Source organism: Balaenoptera ricei, chromosome 1 (assembly GCF_028023285.1).
Source record: "Balaenoptera ricei isolate mBalRic1 chromosome 1, mBalRic1.hap2, whole genome shotgun sequence".
In the NCBI taxonomy this organism is placed as follows: Eukaryota; Metazoa; Chordata; class Mammalia; order Artiodactyla; family Balaenopteridae; genus Balaenoptera; species Balaenoptera ricei.
Genome location: NC_082639.1, coordinates 147,200,123 through 147,211,687, shown reverse-complemented (window position 1 = coordinate 147,211,687; position 11,565 = coordinate 147,200,123). Strand labels below are relative to the sequence as shown.

General features: G+C 38.8%; 1 protein-coding gene across 3 annotated transcripts in view; it reads left to right on the top strand.

Moving 5' to 3' along the window:
* The first annotated feature begins 2,780 nt into the window (after positions 1-2,780).
* Positions 2,781-11,565, top strand: part of EDEM3 (ER degradation enhancing alpha-mannosidase like protein 3) — an 83,508-nt gene continuing 74,723 nt past the window's right edge. For all 3 annotated transcript variants that reach the window (XM_059937770.1, XM_059937765.1, XM_059937790.1), the window contains exons 1-2: positions 2,781-3,150; positions 7,472-7,517. In XM_059937770.1, coding sequence (XP_059793753.1) covers positions 2,990-3,150; positions 7,472-7,517 — 207 coding nt within the window. In that variant the 5' untranslated portion in view covers positions 2,781-2,989. The remainder of the gene's footprint in view (positions 3,151-7,471; positions 7,518-11,565) is intronic.

The following is an 11,565-nucleotide window of genomic DNA, read 5'->3' as shown; positions in this document are numbered from 1 at the left end:
CAGGAAGGCAAAGAAAATTGAGTTATTGACAATAATTCACTACAAATAATTGACCACATTTCAATATAACTGAAGGTCGCTGACTGTTTTTCTATTTTCTTTGTTCCTAGTTTTCAAATTCTGAATGATTCGTGTTGACCTTTAGCTTGCCATGTTCTCTGTGCCAGAGCCAAGAACAATTCACAGGTATTATTTACTTAGCTAACTTCATCATTAAAGCTGCCAAAGAGGATCCAGGATGGAACCAACATAGGGTTGCAGGTCTGTACAAAGGATAAAATTAAATATTGTACAGAAATGACCTCCTGTGTTTTCACAGCCTCCATGTAAGTAGATAAAAACTATTATTCCCACTTTATAGATATGGAAACTGAAGGGATAAGGAAACAGATAAGTATACCCAACATTTATTGAGCATCTGTAATATGAGAGGCACAGTGCTGAGTTTTGGAACATACATATAAATAAGCTAAAGTCAATACCCTCCATGCAGTCACAATCTAGTGGACATGCCTGACTGTGAAAAACACAATAATAAGGACACAGAATACAATGGGAGGATGATGTCTAATGGCTGGAAGGTTTTGGAAGGATTTTGTGGAGGTGGAATCTGAGCCCACACTTAATGGGTAGTGAGTATTCTACAGACAAAGATGGTGGGACAGCAGAGGGGATGGTAACAGCAAAGGCATAGAAAGGATACAGTATGAGAATCTGTTAGTTTTCTCATAGGACTTGAGTGCAGGGCAGGGGTAGAAGGGAGATAACGTTTTCAGAGGATTTGTAGATGTCCTTGAATGCCAACTCTGGTAGCAATGTAGAGAAACGTTAGGGTGGCAAGGAGATAATTTAGGAGGCCATTGTGATGGTTCAGGAAAGAGGTAATGGAGGCTTGAACTGAGCAGAAGCAGGAGTAGAAAGAAGTAGTGATAGCAGAAGTAGAAGCTATGTAATTGTCAAGTGATTGGGCATAGACTGTGAAGGAGGAGGATGAGTTGAAGATGATTCTGACATATTGAGCCATCTAACATTATTACATTTGAGCTTACCCTTGGGCCAGACAGAAGGGAATTTCTATTGGGGAGGTGGAAATGTGGGTCTGGAGATCAGGACAGATACTGAGTTAGAAATCAACAACAGGGATATGATGGTTGAATCCATGAGTGGAAGAAGTCACCAAGGAATAGAGTACAAAGAGAAAACCGACAAAAAGAAAACCTTAAAAATTTAAGACAGAGAGGGGTAATGAAGGCAGAGGACTCATTGGTGTCACCTGAATGGTCGGTCTGAGAGGGAAGCAGAGGATGTAAGATGATAGAAATCAAGGAAGAACAGCTGAGCTGCTGAGGGTAAGAGTAAGCGATTTCCTGTGTTCACAGAGGTCACGCCCAAGCTCCTAAACTCCGCACCTACCTACTGAATTATCCCACAAGAAAAACAGTGTGGTTTTTCAAGAGGATTTTACTCCTCATTTTGCCTCGGCCCTCAAAATTAATTGCAAGTTCCAATTTTCATTAAACTTTCTTTGCAGCTCACACTAGTTTCCTTACATTGAGCTTTCTAGATGACTATTATTATTATTATTATTTTTTTAAATATCATCAAAGGGTGACTTGGAGCTTAACTCTTTTTTTTTTAATTATTAATTAATTTATTTATTTTTGGCCGTGTTGGGTCTTTGTTTCTGTGCGAGGGCTTTCTCTAGTTGCGGCAAGCGGGGGCCACTCTTCATCGCGGTGCGCGGGCCTCTCAGTATGGCGGCCTCTCTTGTTGCGGAGCACAGGCTCCAGACGCGCAGGCTCAGTAGTTGTGGCTCACGGGCCTAGTTGCTCCGTGGCATGTGGGATCTTCCCAGATCAGGGCTCGAACCCGTGTCCCCTGCACTGGCAGGCAGATTCTCAACCACTGCGCCACCAGGGAAGCCCTAGATGACTATTATTAATCAAGTACGAGGCCCCCCGTGCCCTCCTTCACTCTTGTGATTACATGCAAGGGCTTCCAAGTCACAGAGGCTGGTTGGAATCTAACCCAGCAGTGTGACGAGGCTCATTACCTAACTTCTCTGGCCTCGGTTTTCTCGTTTGCAAAATGGGGGCGGTGGTACTCACCTATTAAGAGTTGAGAAGAGTGCATTAGAGAATGCAAGTAAAACTCTCAGCACATTGCCGTCAAAGGCTCTATTCATTTTTGCTGTTACAGTACTGAAATCTCCCTGAAGGTAGAAGACTACTCCAATAGGACTACTTTTCCCTAAGGCGTGCAGCACTGACCTGAGGCTGTCTGAGCCTCATCCTGCCAGCCCTCAGCGAAACGCAAACGCAGGAAGAGGGATAAAGAGCTGACGGGTTCTCCGGGACTCGGCAGCCCACGCAGTGGGGCGGCTGGCTGCAGGGAGCCGGGGGAGGAGGGATCGCAGGAACCGCCCGTGCCTCTCGGAGGACCACACGTCACAGGGTGTAGCGCGCCCACCCAGCGTGGAAATTTAGCCCGGTGGAGTCGGATTGCGAGAGAGCCGCGGAGGAAGCAGTGCACGCTGGGAGTGGTAGTTTTCAGGCCTCAAGTTCACGGGTCGGAGGATGGCCGAGGCGAAAGGTCCCTCCCCGGTCCCGCCTTTTGTCCACGTCTCACTTCTCCCGGCCAATGCCCTCTCCTGTCCCCCGGGCCAGCCCCTCTCCGATCCGGCCCCCATTGGTCCTGAGGCTCAGCGTCTTGGGCCCTACCCGGAAGTAGCGTTGGGGGAGGTGGTTTCCTAGACTACGACACCGGAAAGCTGGGGGAGGCGCTCCGGGCTGCTGAGAGCTGAGGGCGGTGGCAGCGCTGGCGCTAGGGACCGGCTCGGTGGCTTCGGGAAGCAGCTCGGCGACGGCGGCCGCTCGCGTTCCTCCGCATCCCGGCCTCGGCACGGCTCGCAGCCCCTTTGCCACCGGCGTCCGGCAATGTGTCCCACCGGCCAGGCGTAGCAGCTGCGCGTGCGCGGAACCGCGGGGCCATGAGCGAAGCCGGAGGCGGCCGGGGCTTTGGGTCCTCGGTCCCCCAGCGAGCGCCATGGAGCCTGGTGGCGGCGACGGCCGCGCTCTGCCTGGTGTCGGCCACGTCCGTGTGGACGGCGGGGGCCTCGCCTATGAGTAGGGAGGAGAAACAGAAGCTTGGGTAAGGGTGCTTGGAAGCCTGGGGTGGGTTTCCTCGTGAGGCTGACCACGGGCGAGGTGCCTGTCATTGCGACCCGGGCGCCCAGTGGCCTCTCCGGTCGCGATTGGGACGGCTGTTGCCTCGAGAGAACCCTGGCGGGGTTGACAGGGTCCGGGAAAGTGGGGGTCGCCGCCCGCGATGCGACCTCGCGGGACTGTCGGGGTGTCGCTCGGGCTGTCTGTAACACGTGCAGGCTCCTTAAGGCCAGCCGCGGTGTGTCAACGCGGCTGCCATGTCACTGGCCCGTGAAGGGGGCTACAGCCCGTTTCCCTGCGCTCGAGAGTTATGAGGTTGCCTCTAATCAGAGACGTGGTTAGATTTCTTGCACAAGTGAGCTCCCAGGTGGGAAATGTTGCTGATCTCACAGCAGTTAAGGAAATCATGTTTACACCTGTTACGGAATAGGGGGCGTTCATTGGAACTTGAACTTTACACATTTTACCATTTCCTTGCAGTGCTTTCTTGCACTGCATTTTCATAGTAGAACAGTATTTGATGGTAGTATTCAAAAGCCCCAATTAAATATACCTATTCACTTTACTCAAAGTAGTTTTATCAGTCTTGAAAGTCATAAAATCATCAGTTATATGTACAGCATTTAATTTAGAGTGAGTGTTCCTAATACACACCAGGTCCCACAAATGAATAAGGAAAAAGCCAAGAACCAGTAGAAAATGGGCAAAGGGCATGAAGAGTTAATTCACACAAGAGGAAATGCAAATGGTCAATAAACATGAAGTTACTCAACCTCATAAATGTGAGAGATGCAGACTAAAACAATGAAATAGCTGGGTTTTTTGCCGTCAGGCTGGTAAATACAAAACACAATACATGGATGGAGTACTGACTGGATAGTTGAGGTGTGAGAAGAAACTTGGTGGGAGTGTAAATTGCTGTAATTTATTGACAGTCTCCTAAAATTTAAATTGTATGTATTCTTTGATTCATTAATCCCATCTCAGGGAATCTATCCTACAGAAATAAAAGCACTATTAAAGTAGAGATAGGTGTACAAGGATGTGCATTTTGAAAGAACAGAGCTGTTCCTTGGAATGTCCATATTATGGAATAATATTCATATATTAAGGAGGAGTTAGGTCATCGGAAGGCTACCCAGAATATACTCCCAAGGCCAAAAAGATGTAAGCTGTAGAATACTATCTGTAGTACCATCCCATGTTTAAAAAAAAAAACAAAAAAACGGAGAAGAAATTGTTTAAGCTCAGAAAAACATGGAAAGATGACTACCTCCTGGAGTTACAATGGAGGTGAGGTAAAACCATCAGGTTTTATTTTATCGATATATACAGACTTCCATATTGTTTAAACTGTTGCAAGAGTCTTGTATTCGTTTTTAAATAAAATAGCAATAAAAGACACTTGTTGGAAAATTTAAAGTGTCAGTATGAAAACAAAATTACCGGTAAACTCTAATAAGTGTCTTAAATTTTCTCTTTGTGAATTTAATGTATCCCTGATAGCTGCTTTACTGAATAGCCTATTCTGTGCCAGGCAGTTTACATATACTATCTCTGTAATCCTCTCTATTTCTTAATGAGGTGGATGCGATCCCCATTTTGCAGATGAGGAAATTGAGACTCAAGGTTGACTTGTTCAAAGTTACAGAGCTAAGTAAATGGTGGAGCCAGTATTCAAACCTGGGTCTGTATGACTTCAGAGCCCATGATCACTCCACTCTGCTACACTTCCATAAGACTTGGAGAGAGAAGCTTCAAGTCTGTTAAGGACAGCAAGTATTTTTATTTGACCACGACTCCCCTTTCTCCTTTTTTTGTTAAAAATTTTTATTTGAAGAAAAGTCATTGGATAACTCATTTTTGACCAAAATAAATTTTTAACTGTAGAGCTCCAACCAAATTGGCTTGAGATTTCAGCTCAAATTTTGAGATCATTTATGAAAGTGAAGTTACAGTTATTTAGGCTTGTTAATTTAGATTGCCTTACTCTAGGGTAAGAGTAGAATAAGAGTCTACAAACCACAAGTACACATTGCTTGACTGCTTTCTCATCCGGTAATTTTCAGGAAACGGAACTATGATTTATTAGGTTTACCTGTACAATTTTTTTTTTTGAAAATCCAAATAATGATTTATGATAAAAAACAGAAAATGCCTATCCCTTTCCCTACCCCCCCACAAACTAAACTGATGATAAAGGCTGAAATTATCATGAGTAGTAAGCAGTTGCTTGGTTGCTTGCAGTTTATAGTTTATGGAATTATTTACCTGGTTATATGTAGTCTTATACTTCCTGGAATTCACTTTTTGTTTTTGTGTTTTAAATGTTACAAAAGTTGTTAATGTTTTTACTTAAAAAATGAACTATAAAACAGTTCAATTTCTGTAGCATGTTGGTAAGCAATGTAACTTTAGAAAAAGCTGATTTATAGATCTAATTTCCAATACATTTTTATCCAGTTGTTGAATAGATATAAAACCTTATAGAAAAAAAATCTCTGTATGATATAGTAATTATTCTACCATTCTGTATTTAAATGAGTGTTAGGACTTATATGTGTAATTAAGAAAGTGAGAGAGCTCAACTGGATATTAAATACCTCCACTTTGAAGTATATGTTGTGAAATTTGATGATCATGTGCTGCATAAATGTAAGGATTGGAAAATAATGTGTCCTTCTTGTTTGCAGTCGTGATTTATTCGTAGTCTTGAAGCTTGAATGCTTGCAAAGTTGGGTTAACAAGTTAAAGCTTATGTTACCTGTAATACACGTGTCTAGGCACTACTATTACCAGTTACAGAAATTTACTTCTTGACAATAATTTTGTATTAATTCTATTTCAGGGGAAGGAAAAAAGAATTTCCATATTCCATTTATTGATATCAGTGCTTGAAGGGAAAATTTAGCTCCTTTTTTTTTGTTCGTTTATTAGCTAATTTGAGAGCTCTTTATCACCTGCAATATAATAAAAAAAGTCTAGAAGGATTTTTTGAGATACTCAGTAATTATCTGAGATAACTTGATCCATATTCTATCATACATGTAAATATATAAAGAACTAGTGTTTTAGCAAAGTGACTTATCACCTTGTTAATGATTAGGTGTTTTTAAATGATTATTATTTATAAAAAGTTGTCAGGACTTAGCTTGTTCAGTTCACAAGTTTGAGTGTACTTGATTCTGCTGGTTATTATAGCCAGGATCTGGAAATTAGTCCTTTTCTGTCTGCTGGCTATATTATTACCAGTATTTCATCATCCACGATTATAATTTTTAAAATGATAATTGCAATATAACAGGAGGTAAAGTAAAAATATATCCAGCCATTTTCTTTAATATTCTCTTCAATTCTTGCCATTAGTGATTGGAACTTTGGGAATAAGAGTAAGAATTAATAAAAGATTATTAAAATGTTTTTCTTTTGCTAATTATTGAGAGACTTGGCCTTGCCTAGCCATAACATTTTTTGTAGTTTTTCCTATAACCCTCACTCCTCCAATTTGAGAGTGTTTAATTGAAAGACTGATTCCTTGGTCCCAACCTTGCAGATTTTGACTTAGTAAATCTGGTGTGGGGATCAGAAATTTCCATTTTATACAGTCATTTTGGGGATTTTGAGAAACAGCCAAAATACACAGATCTCTTTTTGAGGATTAGTTTTCTTATATCAGGGGTGAATATTGTTTATTCGACTTTTGACAGTTTTTTAAAGGAGCCAAAGGTACATCATAAAATCATAAAATGTATCTTTTGGAAATGTGACACACATATTAACAGAAATGTGTTAAACTAAGCATTAGTGATCTTATTCAGTTTAAGGGGAAAGGCAGAGGCTTCATAGAGTATCGTTATTTCATAGCAATACACACACCAACCCCTTTCTTTTGGTAGAATGTATAGTATAAGCAATAAATGGTAACAATTATTTCTTTTGGGTCTCTTCAGTATTTTCCCCTTTCAAGACATTTATGTTAAATAATTTTGTTAAGAGGTAATTGTTTTTCATCATCAGATTTTCTTCTCTCTGCATGGCATGTATCATTCAGCAGTTTTCTTAGGAAAGATTATAAGATGACTTTTACATAAATTGCTAGAATAGGAAAAGTTTGGCCCATCCTTGCGTGATTCATGAAAGCTTGTCTACTAACATGGGTGTGTTTCCTGACCCTGTTTATGTTGCTTCCTAACTAAATTTTTCTTTTGTTTTTTATTGGTATATGTTTATGAAGGAACATTAACTTTTTGAAAGACAGTAAATAGAATATACTTAACTTTTTCCTATTTCTGCTCTTTTAAAATTAGGAATCAAGTACTGGAAATGTTTGATCATGCTTATGGTAACTACATGGTAAGTAGAAAGCTTATCTTTATATACCATTTATGAGAGCTGATTATTATGTGAGCACAGTCAACTGGGAATTTTAAAACCTGAATTAATAAATTTTATTTCCTTTAAAAAATTGTTCTTAATTTTTTTAAAGGAAGTTTTTAAAAAATAGTACAAACATAGGCTAACAGAGCATTCCTGATAGTGGTTCTTAGAGAACCAATTTATCGAATAGGTAAGAATAAATTGAATTAGATTATGAAACTTTGTATATAAATAGTTTCCTTTGATGCTATCAACAGTGTTTATTAAATATATAGTTAAGGTGGATGGATGTAAACATGAATAAGATGTTCTCTCTGGCCTTAAGGAAAATGATTCTCTTACTTTAAAAAAAACCTATTTACAAAATTACTTTATTCAGTCTGAAGAAAACAATTGCTTAAGAGAGGCAAACTGTCCCCTAGTTTCTGTCCAAATTATATCCTCATAGTATGCCTTGATTTGAATATATTTTGCTTTCTAGATATGCTGATCCATGTTGTTTTAAAATGTCTTAGTGCTCACTTGAGATGAAGTAGCAAGTTCAGTTTTACAAGATGAAAAAGTTCTGGAGACCTGTTGCACAATGGTGAATATACTTAACGCTGCTAAACTTACACTTAAAAATGGTAAATCTTCTGTTACGTGTTTTGAACCACAATTAAAAATTTAATCCCCCCATAGTACAGGGGTAGGAGGTGGGGAAGGACATCTGTAGCTGCTCCCCTGCCCTGGCCACCTCTTGCCACTCAATCAGATGATCTTAAACTGCAAAAACATAGGGATAATAATTTTTAAAAGATAACTAGCCAGCAAATTTTAGAGTTCAAAACATAATTTTACATGTAAATTTGTGTAATTTTGAAGAGTTCAATCAAATTATTCTGAGAATTACTTCTTATGCCTTGTTATGTCAGCAGATCTTCTTTTATGATTAAGGCCTATAAAATGTAGTTGGGAAAAGTTTGGCAGAGAACTAACTTTAATTGATTCTGCTTTAAGAAGTTTTCAACTGATTCTGAGTCCATTTTTCTATTACCCCAAAATCTTTATATATTAACATTATCTTTATGAACATGTAAGTACATATGCTTTTATGCATTTTTGTATTTTTTAAACATGCCTTATATTTGATAATTCTTATTCCCTTTTATACTGTACAGTTTTTAAGAGTACATACTGAGTTCTTAAATGTTTTTAGGACATGATGGTGATGAAGTTTCGGGTATTTTTAACCATGTTGAAAACACAGTTTTGAATTCATTTCTCAAGACTCAGCCATTCCCGTAACATTTCTTTCAAAATCATTTATCCCTGGTTAATTCAGTTTGGGCAAATCATAATTTAACAAATCTAAGCTAGTAGTTTTGAGGCGGCCAAGTGGGTCCAGGATACACCCTCAAACCTAAGCCCTGTCATAAATGCATACTTTTCGTTCCAAAGTTGAATACAGCGGTATACAGCTGGATTAATTCAATACATCTCACTCTGAATAGGGTTGTCTCTTTGTAAAGCACGGTATCTTTAACATCTTGTTCCTTATTAGGTAAACAGCTGAAAGTTAGATCAGTACATTTTTTCCTACTATAGAAATGGGTTTCTGACAGAGCAGGTACCAAGGGCAGCCCTCAGAGGACTTCCTGGTCCAATTCCTATTTATTGGACCCTAACTGGGTAACTTTCTATACCCACCTGCCTACAAGATCTAAAAGAGAAGGATTTCAATTCCAAAGACTGGAAACTCCTGGAATTAACACCCCCCTCCATTTTTTCAGTGGAGTCACAGCCATCTGCAGTCTACTGCAATATGTATTTTAAAATATTCAACTATTTTACAACATGAGTGACTCTTGCAATGTACTTGTGCTATGCTCAATTTATGTGAGGTTTGTAACCCAAGATTTAGTCTAGAATTCACACTTCCCCTTTTCAGGTTCTCAACTAACATGAAACAGTTCTAAAATAGTAAACAGAGACCAGGTGCCCTGTACTTGTTATATGAAGTCAGTTGAAAATTTTTTCTAGTTCCTATACTCAGAAACACTATTAGCTTGCTATAGAGTAAAAGTGTATATAGGTTTTAGAGTGAGACGGGTTTGAGTTCAAATCCTATCTCAGCTATTTAGCTTGGACCCTAAACAGATCATTTAATCCCCCTGAGCAGTGTCTTCCTGTGTAAAATGGGGATAAGTACAAAGGATTATTGTAGATTCTAGGATTTTTGAGAACAAGAGACCATTTTCTTTAATTTTTAATAAATTCATCTTCTATATGTCCCGTGCCTAGCTAGCATCATGCCTGGTACATAAATGTTTTATGTTTTGGTTTTTTGGTTTTGAAAGAACTGAATTGAATTCCTGTGAAGGTGTAATCAAATTTTTTTTTTTTGCATTTGATTATTGTGATATATCTTTGCCTTTTAAAATCAAAGAAATCATTTAGTAAATTTTATTAAAAATACGAGTTAATGGTAAATTTGGGGATCTATAACTCTGTTTACTTTGGTGTAGTCAGTTGCCTACTATGCTAAAATGTAAAATGCCTGGCACATGGTGGGCATTTAATAAATGTTGAAAACTTTTCATTTCTTACTAGTTTTTAAAAATATTTCTCTCCAGTCTAGTGTACAATTACAGCAATTCCTTTTAACTTTCTTGGTTCCCGGGAAAACACAGTTATTTTCCAAAGACAAGCAAAATAATCTGATTAAGAGCAAGAACCCTGGAAATGGAGCAGGACACCCTGAGGTGGCTCTGCCACCTACCAGCTGAGTTACAATGGGAAAGTTACCAAATCTCCCTGAACCTATTTCTTCATCTCTCTAAAATGGTTCACCTGCCTCACAATGTTGTTGTAAGGATTAAACAAGTTAATACAACTAAAGTGCTTAGAACTTGTGTCCGACAAATAGGAAGCACTATGTAAGAGTTTACTGCTACCAACTGCTGCTGCTACCATCACTGCTCCTAGTAATTCATTCTCTACCTGAGATTGAAATTGCCCTCCTAAAATTTATCGAGGCTTTAACTCAGAACTCATTCCCGAGATTGTGCGTAGAACTTTCTTCAAACACACTCATTCTTTCCTTGTTCTAGGCATGCGGCCTTTGAGCTTTTTTTTTTTTTTTTTTTTTTTTTTAATGATTCCCAATGTCCTATTAATGCTGTTTTTCAATAACAATGCCCTGCCAGCCTTAGGTAGATTACTACATCTCTACCATCTCTTGGTGTTACATCCCAAAATTTTCTGATTTTATCAATTAATAGCATAAATACCAACAATCGTAACGACTGTACTTGATAGATCTCTAGCCCCAATCATCCTGCAGTTTATCCACAATGAATTGCACAGATGGCTTTCTCTTTTCCCCAAATAGCATGAAATTAGATGTTTGTTTTGGCAGTTCTTGCGTGACCTTATTTAACCTTAGGCCACAGCTACTTTAGGGCTTCTATTAGCATGTTTTTAGTATTTGTGCTGAGGTCTGTTTGCAGATTAATTTAGATGACAAAATACATGTATTTAGGCCACCAAATAACCATTTTGGATCTGAGCTCTCTGATCTGATCTTTGTCTTCTGATGCTTTTCCTGTCTACTGTAGATGACTCAATTATTCACTGTTAGAAGCAGAAACTACTTTGGTAGAGCCCTAAACATTATAAATAAACTCTAAAGTCGTTGGTAAGCACAGTTTCCTTTAACTAGTAGCACCATACCAATAACCACTTTTAAGCTTGATTTTGTGAGTGCAGTTCAGAGAAAGAGATCAGTCTTTTCCATTTAAATAAAAGGAACTGTTTTAAAATGTAACTTTCTTGTGGATTTCTAGATTTATGTAAGTTTTCTTAGAATTATTTTTTTTCTAATTTTTCAAAAACATTTTTTATTGTGGTAAAATATACATAACGTAAAATTTACCATTTTAACCCTTTTTAAGTGTACAGTCCTATGGCATTAATTACATTCACATTGTTGTGTAAATATCACCATCCATCTCTAGAACTTTTTCATATTTCCTTTTTGAAA